This window comes from Pseudopipra pipra, chromosome 3, assembly GCF_036250125.1.
Source record: "Pseudopipra pipra isolate bDixPip1 chromosome 3, bDixPip1.hap1, whole genome shotgun sequence".
In the NCBI taxonomy this organism is placed as follows: domain Eukaryota; kingdom Metazoa; phylum Chordata; class Aves; order Passeriformes; family Pipridae; genus Pseudopipra; species Pseudopipra pipra.
Window position 1 is genome coordinate 39,446,815 of NC_087551.1, and position 14,262 is coordinate 39,461,076.

The following is a 14,262-nucleotide window of genomic DNA, read 5'->3' on the forward strand; positions in this document are numbered from 1 at the left end:
TAAAAAAGAGGGATCATTAGGCATATAGGAATGTGTAAAGAGGAAAGGAAAAAAGAAATTATACATCAACATGGGGGGCAAATACAAGTTCAGTTTAGTCCCTTAATGCAAATAAAGGGCATTTTTAATTGAGTAAAATCTCATGTGTCTCCTTAAACATTAAAAAAATATAGTGTAAACACTTCAGGGTAAACTCTAAAGATGCTACAGTAATTTTGAAATATCAGAAAAAGAACTCACAATTTTAGAAAGTTTATCAGGTCCTATCAAAAAAATATGAAGAGCACTGCTTACAAGTAGTAGGCCTACAGATGTCATCCTGAAAATATTCCAAGTATCGAATGCTTTTTGCTTGCCTAGAGTGTTCTTTGAAAAGTTCTTGTTTATCTATGAAACATTTATGAATGGGTCCTTAATTCCTATTTTAAAAATAAATAAAAATAAAAACTGCAGCAATTACCAGGTAATATTCAATTTCCAGTGCTTTCTATCAATCACATTCAGAAAGTTATGCACAATTAACAGCTTTAGAGAATACTAGTCCAAGCTTTCTAAGAATAGACAGAAGGAAAACTACATTAAAAAATATGTCTAAACCAACAGACTTTTCTGAGTAACTTGGACAAAGTGGAAGGAAGAGAGGAGTAAAAATCACCACTTATATACCACTACAGATTAGAGATTCAAAACTTCACATGAAAACAGTATTTCTCAGGCCTTTTTGATTTCACTACACAATAAGCCTCCCCCAAGCCTCAGTTTACCATATTCAAGGTCATTTTGCCACCAGTACAACATTCTAAACATTTTTAAGTATTATCTAAGACTGGGTTTGCCAAATCTGTATTAAGCCTGACACACATTATCAGGAGTGCTGTTTTACATAACATGCTGCTGCTGTCAGGTGCTGGAGTTTAACATTACTGTATACGTGCTGAGAACTATTAGCATGCTCACTGCTCCTCTTTCCCTATTAAGCATTCAGATAACACGAGCTAAGCTTAACACTCAAGCCTGCAGTAAAACTGCCATTGTACAAGACTTCCAAAAATGTTTACCAGTGAAAAGCACTACTAATTAAACTCTCATAAATTGAGATGACAAATTATCTTTCACAGAAGTATTTTTCTGTTTTGTCTTTAGGTGTTACACAACACTAAAATAGAAGTCACATAAAAGTTGCCAATCTTCATGCCAATGTTGCGTAACAGCTGTATTTCCTGTAAAAGCAGATTTTCCAAGAATCCTCAAACAAACAAAAAAGGAATAACAGGATATATATCTATTATTTTAGGGTTTCTGGTAGAAATAGAAGATGACTGAGATCCAGGATTCACAATGCTGCAAACAGCATATGAATATGCTTCACATCCACTCAGTGGCTTGCTTTCCCCTCCTTTTTAGATGTATTTTCTTACAGGACGTCGAACGTGAACATTTTCTAAATCAGACTGCACTAAATGAAAAGGAACTTAAGCTTTATCCTACAGTCTCAGTGTTTTCAGCTCTACTTATCAAATGTCTCAGCAATTTTTCCGCTAACTGGCACGGTTTGTATACACCACTATTCAAAGATGCCCACCTGCAAAACTTGCTAGGATTGTGCATATAAAAGACACTTGGGAGATGGCCGAGAAGGTAAATAAAAGCAGTGTTTGAAGAAAAATAATCCAGATAAGCATTAGATGCAGCAGTCCTGATGTATTAATTAAACTGAGGGAAGAAACGCTCTAGCGCCTTAACATGCTTTGGATCTAAGTAACGAAAGGATGCGCACGCCAGAAAAAGCCGTATTAGTCTGTGCCCAGCGACGAGAACGCTTGCAAGTTAGTGGGAACCTCCGTGGGGAGGGGGTAGGGTGGGAGAGGTGCTTTTTTTCCCCAACTCTATTTTTGCAAAAGGAGTGTGATTGCAGCTTTCGCGCTGGGGATGGCTGCTCGGTTAGTATCTGCAGTACGCGAACACATTGGCGGGTGGGAAGGCAGCAAGGAGAGGTGCTACTGGGAAAGCGCCGCTCGCCCCCCACCCGGCTGCCCGCCCCTCACCCTGCCCGGGGTACCCCCGCCACCTCCCCCTCCCGCTCATCCCGGCATCGCCAGCAGGGAGGGCGGGCGGTTGTCGCCCCTCTGCCCGTGGGTACGGGGCCACACGGTGCCAGGTGGAGAGGAACGGGGCTGGGGCTCCGGAGCCCTCCGACAGCAGCCCCCGGGGCGGCGGGGGCAGCGAGCACCCGCCTCCCGCTGCCCTCTCCCGGCTCCCACCCCGGCGAGGTCTGGGCGTCTCCCCCCGCTGCCCTCGGCCGGCGCAGCCCCGGCCCCTGCCCCACGCCAGCGCGGAGGTGAGGGAGGCAAGCGCGGCGCTTACAGTTCGCAGGAACTGGATCTCGTCCTCGCCCTCGCCCCCCTCGGCCATGGCTCCCCCTGTCTGTCCTCCTCCCGGGCGCTGCTCCCGGTGCCCGGGCGGGCGGCGGCGGTCGCTCCCCGCGGGCAGGCGGCGATGGCAGGATGCTCACGGCCGCACCGCACCGGGCTGGGGCAAGTGCGAGGGCGGCGGAGCCGGCAACCCCAGCCCGGCCCCGGCTGCGAGCGGGGTGCGGGTGCCCGAGCCCCTGCAGCAGGTTGACAGCGCTGCCCGGCTGCCAGTCCTGCCAGGGGGAGGGGGATGCGATTAACCGGGGGAGGAGGGGGAGGCGGAGCTCCCCAGCCCCCCCCCCCCGCCGCTGCAGGTGATCCGCAGCCCGCTCCCTCCGCACTCCAAACGCGCCGCCCAGCGCCCCTTTCCGGCTGCTCCGCGGAGAGGCGGCCCCGGCCGGCGCGGGGGGCTCGGCCGGGGGCGCGCCTGGGGCGGTGATGCTGCTGCCCTGGCCCGCCTCACGGTCTCCTCGCACGGCCAGAGCCGGGGGCTGCACCAGCCCCGCCGGGAGGCACCAGCAAGGCTGGCCGGCGCCTTGCCTGCCTGGGCACGTCTGTCCCGCAGGAGTTCTGCGTGATGTGCTGTACTGAGAGATACCTCAGGAGAGGTATTAATTAAGCGGCTCTGCGCCAGTTTTTTTGCCAACCGACAGTACTGTCGGGGAGAAGGGGTGGAAGGTACAACATGGCTTCACCGGGTGTTGTACCTCAACGCACCGTGTGAGTGAGCTTAACCCAGAGCGAATACAAAGCTTTAGATACCATTCCCTTGAAGGATAGCTAGCGTGTGTTTACCGTAGCTTGAAGACAAGGGCTGTTATGGAATAGCTCATCTTTCGAGCATTTGTGCAGACCGTACCTTACCATGGACACATAACCCCATCGCAGGAAAGATGCTTGGCCTCCAGCAAAAAAAAGTCTGGCAAGCCACGGGAGCTGCCAGACTTTTAACAGCAACATCTCCCTGGAACAAATACATGGCAGAGGGGCTCTGCTAATGTGATGCAATGATCATGAGGACAACAGAATATCTTAAAAAAGAGTAAAATTGAAACTGGATCTTTGACAGCTTAGAATGTGTGAGGGGTGTGTGACTGCAGAAGGCTTCTGAAGGACCAAAACTGGTAAACATAATGAAATCACGGTTATTTTGGTAATCAGGCTGTGTGGCTAGCATAATAAAATACATAAGTGTTTCTAGAGGAACCATACCCATAATCTGTAACTTCACACTGTTCAAGGACATAATGAAAAAGTGTTATCAAACACCTAGGAGATTTTATCATTACTTCCAGCAGTAGAAAACCTGTTCTTCTGACAGATTGGAAACTGCAAGAGCAGCCATGACCCGTAAGGCCTCTAGAGCAAGTAATGTATGAGTATTTAATATAGAGGTTCTGCAGATGAACTCCTTGTTTCAGTTACTACTGACTTCAAGAGATTTTTACCTCTCAAACTTACTCCTGACCAAAAATATTTTTTTTCTAAGAATGATAAAATAAAGACATTTTTTCATATTTTTCATTCATAGTTTATTCAAACCTCCTAAATATCCCTTCCTCTATATTATTTAAAGTGAGAGATATTTCTTGAAACCTACCTCAATTATGAGGAAAAGTCCTGGCTTTGGATAACTTTAAAAAATTAGGATTTATGAAAATGCACTGAACAAATATAATTGCACTTTATCCTACTTAAGCACAAGTCAGTTCCAGCACTACTATTTGTGAATGTGTTTCATATGGTTGTAAATCTCAGTTCACATGAGTTTACAGGACCAAGGTCTGGATTGTCGAACGTCCAAGATACTTTCCATAATGCTTTGAAGGTGAGTAATAGATTAGATGCCTGTTTTATTTCCTGCATATAATGCAAGGACATTAGAGAGAAAAGAAAGAAAAAAACCTATAAATAGTCCCCTATAACATCGCTGCCTGAAACATTTTGTACAGTTTTCAGCACATTATGACATAAGGAAAGTTGTTCCAAGAATGTGGAACTGATAATACCTGGTTCCTCACAGATTTGAAGCTCATAATTAGACTCCTTGGTTTTTAGCAAGATGAAAACTCCTTCTGAAGGTTCTCAAGGCTAGGGCAGTATTATTTCTCTAACGTGCAGATTTGTTGATGTCTAATGTAAATGAACTGTATGCTGCAGTTTTTCAGACACCAGAATATTATCTGCTATCTTCTTTGCCCATGATTCTCTTGTAATGAAATGACTAAGAGCATGTATGATACTCTTAGTCCTCTGTTAAATTGTTGGAATTTTCCAGATAGTTCAAAAGATATTACACAGTAACAGACATACATATGCCACACCTGGCTATGTTAGATAATTTGCTTAGGAAGCAAAGTTAAAAGCAGTAAAGGTAAAGATTCTTCTGTAAACTTTCTGAACAGGGTCTTAAAGGCCAAACGTAGTTGGAAGCACAGCTTCTTGTTTGATTATTCATCAAGGACAAATATTCATATGTGCAGTACACATAGAATATTGTATGTACATATCTGCAAAATACATATTAGATATTATAAAATATCCACAGAATGTAAAGTCAGCACATGCACAAAAGCGCCTGAGCAATCTAATTCCTGATGGACACAGTTTGACTTCCTCTACGTTACCTGCCCACACCAATCAACTGCATTATATGTGCCTCTCCCTTTTGACTCAAAACACACAAGGTTACTCTACCCATGTGAAAAAATCAGGAATGTTTTCAAAACTGGACTGGTGCAGTGTCTTAAAGGGAATGCATTTTGGCTGATGTGAGGTTATGGTTAATTGCACTGAATAATTAAAAACAACTGATCGGTTTTAAGTGGAAATTACATGATCATTTCTGTCATAACAGGAAGCAACATAAAGTTCACAGACTTGTTTCTGAGATGAACTCATAGTAAAATTAAAAGAATAAACATCATCCATGGCTGATATTTGCAGGTGGAATTCAGTGGAATTGCATATTTTGTGTGGGTGCAGAGGAACAGGGCTCCTCGCTCCAGGATTGCCAGTCTCAAAGATCAAGGTGCCAGTCAACCCCCTAGCGCACTGTTATTTGCTCGTTTTCAGTCATGCATTACATTTGATTCTGGCCACAAGACTGAAGATTTTTATCACCAACTGACAACTGTGCTTTCCACAGAAAAATGCAGAAAACATTAGACCCTACTTCTGCCAAAATAATCCCATGCTGATTTGGGAATTTAAAAGTTTTAACACAGCCTCTGAAAATTAACAGAAAGTCTTAGCAAGAAAACTGTAGTTCCTTGCAGCTCTAACTTATGTTTTGTTAACTATCTAGTTGTCTTATGACATGTGTGTGGTATGCCTACTTCTTTTTTGCCCAATCCAGAAGAAGTTTTTCAAATTTTTAGTCCAGTTCTCCCACATTATGTGGCCTGCTGCTTACTGTAGACCTTTTGTTGCCCTGTTCTTGTTATGTTTTTAAAATGGCACTTGAAATCTGCCCATCTTCATGCACATTTGTAATTGTCACTATAACAGGTACTTTACTGAGTGCATTTTGCCTTTGGGTGGCAAGGGCTTCTTGTTCTTGCAAGCCTAGTTTATCAAGGCAACAGCACCGTTAGGACCCATAATACGCCCTTAACAACTTTCACCAAAAAACAGGTTTCTTGGTATAATGCAAGGAAGTACAGCAGCACCAGTGTGATAGTGCTTCTGAGGTACCTCAGCAGGATTCTGAACTGAACATAAATTGACACTATTATAAGAATTTTAGCACTTTAATTTCACAAATTTTATTCACTTAGAAGATGCATAGATAAGTTTGTATGCACACACTAAAAGTAATAATCTATGTAAAACAAACAGAGTTTGCTGTCTATAATAATAAGTATTGTAAATGTTCAGTATTTAGTAACATGAAGGGAACTCTCAGGTGTTTCTTTGTTTTCATCTAGCAGAATATGCTACCACACTATTTTTTTCTTCTTGGAGGCACAGAATAAGATAATGCCAGTAGGAATTAAATGGGGCAGATACCATGCTTTCTTCCTGGCACTGTTCTTTCTTACAGCACGTCAGACTTTTCAGCCAGATATCAATCTTGCAAACATGTTATTTCAAAGGGTGTAAAACTAGAGAGATTGCATCTTCTATCACATCATAAATCAATACCACTGTGGTCAATGAATTGGAATCAATGTAAAATCTATACCAGTTTAGGTCACAACTGTGACTTGGAAAGAAGAATAAAATTAGTAGACCCGATTCCACACTGAATTTTAAAAAAGAATTTATTGCAGATTAGCAGAGTTTAGGTGAACATAATTATACCTAACATCATGTAGGTATATGCTTGTCGTGATCACCCTGGAGTTCAATAATATACTGCATTTTCTTCAGTTGGTGTTTATCCTGAACCCATAAAATACAGTATAAGTGTTAATTGCATGTCTGTTATTAGGTATGTTTTCTGTACTCTATATATAGCATTATGTAAGAATTTACTACAGGGATACAGTGAAATAATAAAATTTAGACAGTGAATTTTTTTCCTTTTTTATGAAAACTTCTGTTCTGCAGCTACTGAGCTCATGTCTAAGTGTAGTCTGGAATATAGCTGTGCCAAAGTCTGGAAATCTACACTTCTCACCCAAGAACAAGAAAACAACACTGTCTGAAGCATCCTTCCTGGGAAAGCTCAAAGCTTTTCATTTCTCTTTTCATTATTTTGTGTGGGATTATTAGCATTAACGAGGAGGTATGGATCTTGTGGCTTATATTTTTGGGAAAAAGAGTTTGCTTGTGTTTTCATGTTCTTGTCTCCTTTGAGTTTTTATTGTTCTTTTGAACTTTTTCTAATATACTGTGTGATAAATTCATTGGAAACTGTGGGGAGACACAAAAGAAGAAATAGTTTTTTGAAGGCCCTTTTTTTTTCCCTTTGGTCATTTTGTAGGCATTAATATATTATGTTTCTAAGTAATATTGGTTTAAATTAAAAGAGCACATGGAATAGCATCCTCAAAATAGAATTTCCTGTTTTCCTCAGTCTTGTAACAGGTTATGTCATTTTGTAACTATATATATTACTATATGACTATAATGTATATAAGGATATATCATTTCTCTCACTTGTATTAATAAATGGAGATGTGTTTAGTGCTTTCTTCAGCTTCTTGCAACTGACATTCCATCAGTGTTTAGCCAATGAAAAGGAAGGAATAGAAAGGTAATTTTAATTTTGTTGATAATTTATGTTAACCATACATTAGTCTCAAAAATCAATGCTGTTGCAAATAGTTAATCAGCTTTTCAAAATCTTTTCAAGTAAGTGTCTAAATATTCCATTTTATTCTGAATGAGTTATTACCTGAAGACCTAAATAAGTCCCTGGAACGAAGACAAGGAAATCCCTCCTTCTAACTCCATCAATCCACTGTATAGTTTTCCAGTAAACTTATAAAACCAGAAGAACTTCATCCCCTGTCCCCACAATGGCAGTCTTTGCTATGAAGTTCAGTTGTGTTATATTTAACAATTCTGTTTCTAAAGCAACAGGCAGTTTCATGGGAAAAATTTTAGTAGCCACAGCGCTACTCTGAAACTTGAGAAATGCAAATAATTGTTAAGAGATTTGTCCGCCTCAAAGAAACTTGTTTAAGAAGGCAGTGTTTTTGCACTTTCATTTTCAGAAAATCAAATTTCAGTAATACAGCAGACTTGCATTTTGTTCTATAGAGATAAAGAAGGGTTTTTTCCTTGGCTGCTGAGACAACCGGTTGTAGATGGGGGAAGAATGAAGGTAGACAGCACAAACACTGGGAACAGCATGAAATTTCTTCTAGGATGCATTTCAGGTATTAATGAGATACTAGTTACCAAAGGTCAAGGTTTTTGGCAGGTTGTGGAGAAGTAACTAATTCATTTATTTTCAGAGACAATGAAAAGAATATTCTTCCATGGGGAAATATTTACATTACTTAAAATGCTTATAAATTAGTGATAAACGAATTTGATAATCAATGCAAAACTCAGTTGGATTGACCATTCTCCAACTGAATGTCCTTTGTGCTAGCAGTTAAAATGTACTTTTTGCATAAATATTAAGGGAGGTGGTGATGTAGTAGCCTGAAGAAGCTACTACATAAGGGCAAGAATAAAGAATAAAAGGGCAAAAAAAAAGGACGAAGCAGAGAAAGGGAAGGAGGACACTTTTAAGGTCTTCAAATTTTAAATATTACACCTGTGAACCGTAATATCATTAGATTAATATCTTAGTTTTTACCTTTCACCTTCCATTTCTAGTACTTTTCCAAGTATATCATAACATAAAGCCCAAGACTCAAATATTCACACAAGACACAAAACACCACTCAGCACTTAAAACTTCAAACTTGGATCCATTGCTAGTCATAATGCAAACATCTTATTTGAATTGTGATTATTACAACACAAGTACAGGATTACAACTGTTACTAGGCAAACTGTTCACTCTGAATAAATGATATAGAATATGCTGAGTTGGAAGGCACCCACAAGGATAGTCAAAGTCCAACTCCTGGCTCTGTACAGGACAACTCCAAGAGTCACACCATGTGCCTGAGAGCATTGTCCAAATGCTTGAACTATGTCAGGCTTGGCACTGTGACCACTTCCCTGGGGAGCCTGTTGCAGTGCCCAACCACCTTCTGGGTGAAGAACCTAATTTAGCTTTTTTCAGTCAAAAATTGTGTGCTAAGTGTTTTACTAATATATTTGTTGTTCATGATTATAAACAAAAATGTCAGGCCTTAGTTTTGAGAGTTATACACTTGGGTTTTACCTTAGAATACTTCTCACACCTTTTGTGATGTCTGTGGTGTCATGTAAGTGACACAGTATGGTTTCTGCTTCTGCACTGGGTGACAAAGTCAGAAGGGCAAGCATTAAAAACCGTACATAAGCACAAATAACCTTGTGCACATGCCAGGGCAGATAACTGAGGAAAAAAATAGATGTTCCCTACATACTCATAGGAGAAATCTGTAATGAGGCTACTTCTTCCCACCATTATTTAACAGGTCAACATAAACATGGGCTTACAGATTTCACAGTTAATTATTAATTTCTTTAATATAGAATAATTACTCAGGTTAAAGGATTTGTTTGTCTTTATAATTATGATGAGTTTATTCCAGACTTCCTTTAAGTCATTCTAATGTCCTCTACACAAGCTATTCTGCCTGGAAAGGCATGCATGAGCTATAATTTCCTTTTGACATTAAAAGCCACAAATCTAAACACCACTGCAGTATTGCAGAGGAAAAAATGTTTGGCTCTTAACTCAAGATTAGTCTCTGTAGCCATTAAGAAGTGAAAGTTCCATGGAGGTAGCAGTACCAAAACCACTGAGATTACATTCCAGTCACAACAAGCACTTAACTGTTGTAGATATGGTATCTGGGAAAAGATATATAGTAAATAACCAACATTCAATTATCTGTTTCACTAATATAATTTTAAGAAAATATTCATTAACGCAATTGTAAAACAGAAACAAATAGATTTATTTATTGAAAAATGATAGTTATTATAAAGGAGTAGCAGAATTCCTTAATTGGAGTCTCATATCACACACTAGGAGTAAATCAAGACATTAACAGTACCTACAATGTTCTTGCTAGAGCACCAAACTTATATTTACTATGGTTCAGTGACTTCTATAATTAAAAATAAAACTGTTTTCTGAAGCTCTATGAGGAAACTATATTGCATAAATACGTTGTTTAGGTACTTACTATCTCATCCCATAGCAATTAATAAAACGCCTTACCTCTAGAAACTGGAAACCACATCTTTTTGTCACTGCTTACTGAACTAAATAAGAAGAAATGCTGAAATGCATCTAAATCAAAATGTATAGAGCATAGTATGCTGAATTGTAAAAGGAAAGGATTTAGGGGGTTGTGTTGTTATTTTAAAGACAAATATATTTCGCTGTGCTAGACTGGACCTATAATCTGTGAATTCCAGTTTCTAGTCGCCTTCTGTGGCATGCAAAGAACTTAAGCAAAAAGAAACTATCTAATTCTCCCCTCCTTTCCAGTCATAAATATTTGGTCTTGGCTGGATATCTGTTTCAGAATCTTTCATACAGTTGATTTTAACAATGGGTTTCCCCGTTGTGTACAAAATTCTATTTTAATCTTGCTTTAAACTCAGTGACTCTTGTTGAGTCACACAAATCATTCTTTGTTTCAAAAACTTCTTAATTGGATCATTTTGTACCATCACTAAGATCTTAGATGTGACTATTCAGTATTTAGTAGAACTGTTCACATAATTTTCAGGAATACTAGTTCATTCCAAACCTTATTCTTCCTGTTTAGTTCTCCCTCCCAGTTCATGGATTCTACTCCATGCAGCTCAGACTGACTCCATAGGCAAAGTTCCTATATGTTTCCCAAGAACATGGCATATTAAAAAATAGTTCAAACATCCTTCTCAGATGCAGGGGCATTTCACCAAGTGATCAGTGAAGACAAGCTGAACTGTTTCCTCTTTGCATCATCAAAGATTCTTAACTAAGGCGCTCCTGCTTTCCTGATAGCAGAGACTAATTTGGTAGTCACTGAAAGTGAATACCAGCTAATATATCAGGTATTTCCCATCTTTATTTTTGCTTCTCTGACTTTGATCTTAATAGTATATAATATTAATCAATATTATAATATCCTACTATTATAGTATCTTTCTTTTCACTCCTTTTATTGCTCAGCAGTTTTTCTAGAGAATAAGCATTGTGCAACCTGTTAACTCTGTTTGTACGACAGTGTACTATGTGCCTTATGATACAGCAAAATAATCACACAAAAACTGTATCCACATATAGTAACAATTGAAAAGTCGTGTTAGTGAGTCGCTTAGAACAGAATGGGTTTACTTCATTAAAAGCAAGAAAATCAGCCCTACTCCACTTAAGACCATCTTCTCTTTGAGGTTACCGGGGTCATTTAATAGCTTTGGAGATTTTGTAACTCTAATTCAGTAGGGCTAACCTCCTAGTAATCACAGTGAGAAAAGGCCAACTCAGGGCACGATGTTTCGGTCTGAGTAAAGCAATTGTTCTCAAACCACGAGATGACTGAAGCATCATCCAGTTTCAACATTTCTAACTGGCTAACATATTCCTAAGCAAGAAAGGGAAATGCATTGAAATGTCACCCACTTAGAAACTAGAGAAATCTGTAAACATGCAAGTATTTATAAACCATACACAAGTAAATTTCCACATTTCATTTCAAGGCAGGCATGGTTGCAGTTGAAACACTCAGCTTTACATTAAATCAGAACCCCTAGGCTTTTCTGCATATCATAAATGGATATTTTAATTGTCCAATTAACATTTGCTTTTTTAGCAATACATCATGGTTTCTAGCATTAACAGCAGCACTGCAGCTCAGAGTTTTCTGACAAATCTGCCTAATCTGCTTATTGAATTTTATTTTAAAGGCTTGGTTCCATGCTTGCCTCTTAGCATGTGTAGTCATTGACACCAGCAAAAAAGTGGGTGTAAAGCTCTCCCACAACAGACTGATAACATTTTACACCCACATTATCCAGATGTATATCACTACAAAGCAGCAGAAAATAGCGATTTTATGCTTTGGAACAATATTAGTAGATTTTGAGCTAACTGTTACAGGAAACTGTTAAAAGAAGCTCATAAACAATTAACAACGGGATGTTCAGGTTTCTGCTGATTTAGCAGAAGGCAACAATTTGTTGGTGATTCATTGCTTATCCTCCTAACAGGAACACATAATTTGCTAATCCATTTCAGTCCCTGCCTAGTGATCCTAAAGCATAATGTTAACATTCTTCACTTGTTTTACCACACAGAACAGGTATAATGAGACTACATGTACATACATAGATAAGACTATACATATACACATTAGCATTAAATGAGGATGGAGATGTCAGTGCAAACGGAGCAGCACCAACTGCAATATCCACTCTGAATTAGACTTTAGAATGACAGAAGACTGCTTTTCTCCTGTTGCAGAAATGTGCTTTTATTACTGGTCAAGAAAACAAGCTTCCAGTTAGGCCATGTAGCAGATCTTTCCTACTGACAGCTGAATTTATTTTTATTTAAAGCTAAGCAAGACCGTAAGGGAGTGAACTGTTAAACAATTTTTACCCAAATCAAGTAATATTAGCTTTACGATAACTATTCTCTGCAGTGATATTGCTACTGTTTATCCTCCCCTCACCCCAGCTTGTAAGACCAGCGGTTGGTTCTTGGGTTTTTCACCTGTATTTTTATGTCAGTCAGCTACGGGACTGTGATTTCTGCATGCAGTGGCCCCTGCATTTTGGATTTGCTCTCAGAATTCATAGATATAATTGTTCCCAGGCAAGATAAAACATTCAAATGACACATTAGTCCTAGCCAAGGAAAAGAAGGACAAAGAGGGCATTTAATCAGTCTTCACATAAAGTTTTGTCATGCACATAGTCACTCTGGTAGTTCCTTTCCCATCAACTTTGATCCCCCATTGTCCTTTTAATGTTGTTTTACAAGATATCTCAGTTCTGTTTCACTTGCAGGTTCCCATAGTCCCCAAAGCTCATTATCCTTCACTACTGGTGAAAGAAAGAAACAACCTAGGACCTAAATGTATACTGAATTTCAAGGAGGTAGCTATTTGTAGTGATATCTCCATGTATTTATTTTCCCTTGCAGTGCTTACATAACCACCCCCTCTGAGCCCTGACTGTTCAAAGTGCAAGTGCAGCTGAAAAGTACTATTTAATCCACTTGAACTGGCACAGAAAACTAGCTTTATCAACAGAGATGAGCTTATTTGTTTCATCATGTATGGCAAGATGCACAGCTCTTATATTTTTTGCCAAACTAAAAGCAAAATCCCTTATATTTCTGTAGTATACTTATGGTCCTGCTCCAAACAGTTGAGAGCAAAGTCTTAGATCATGTTTTGTGTCTGCTCCATTTTAAAAATGCACATTAGAGGAGATTCCTGCAGATGGAAGGTATCTTGGTCTCTGATTAGGGCTGGCGGAAAGTTGTTATAAGCACATTTGACTTCTGACTAGGATTATGTAACATTTGTTGGTAATTAATAAAATAGTTCAAGATAGTCAGAGGTACAGTGTTAACAGGTGCTCTTCATAGTAAGTTTTATAAAGAATCCAAGGTAGAACACCAATTAGGCAGAGGTCTAAGTGGTTGGGTCCTTCTCTAAACACTCAATATGCTTTTTTCCATCAAATGACCAGGGAAATGTATTAATTTTGATAGAGAAGGAGGGTCAAAAGTCTTTATTTGAATATGACATTCTATAACACTTGGATTAAGAGTTCCAAACTGTCCATTTGTTTTCACAGTGAAAATTAAAATACTTTTATTCTTTTTCAATAACTAGGAAAAAAGGGAAAACAATAAAACACATTAAGCAGAACAGTAAACCATTTTCCATTGCCTTTATCTACAGTCTTTAGAGAAAGTTTTTATAAGGGAAAGCCCCTTCTACTTTGTGTTAAAGAGGTCAATAAGTGTCCCTTTGGGACAAAAAGTTATAATTAGTTGAAATCAGTGCTACTTCTTTAAAGCAAACTGAGGCCACACAGCGAGAGGGGGAAAAGCATGGAAATTAGAAAGAGAAAATAACTTCAACTCACTTGCGCCTGGAAAAAGACAGACCCAGCACATTGTCTTATCAACCACTCCAAAACCTGGCAAACTCCTAGCAGCATCTGATGACTACAATGCTGCTTTTAGCTGCCCTTTTAGTCATGGGTTCATAGCAGTGAAACAAGACATGCCACAGCCTTAATCAGCTAAGTCACACCTCCTTGGAAAACACACACA

The 14,262-nt window shown here is 39.3% G+C and overlaps 1 protein-coding gene across 4 annotated transcripts in view; it reads right to left on the minus strand.

Annotated features, from left to right (window-relative positions):
- RYR2 (ryanodine receptor 2) overlaps nt 1-2,645 on the minus strand; it is a 394,356-nt gene extending 391,711 nt beyond the window's left edge. For all 4 annotated transcript variants that reach the window (XM_064648733.1, XM_064648734.1, XM_064648732.1 and 1 more), the window contains exon 1: nt 2,365-2,645. In XM_064648733.1, the coding sequence (XP_064504803.1) occupies nt 2,365-2,412 (48 nt within the window). In that variant the 5' untranslated portion in view covers nt 2,413-2,645. The remainder of the gene's footprint in view (nt 1-2,364) is intronic.
- Nucleotides 2,646-14,262: the final 11,617 nt, after the last annotated feature.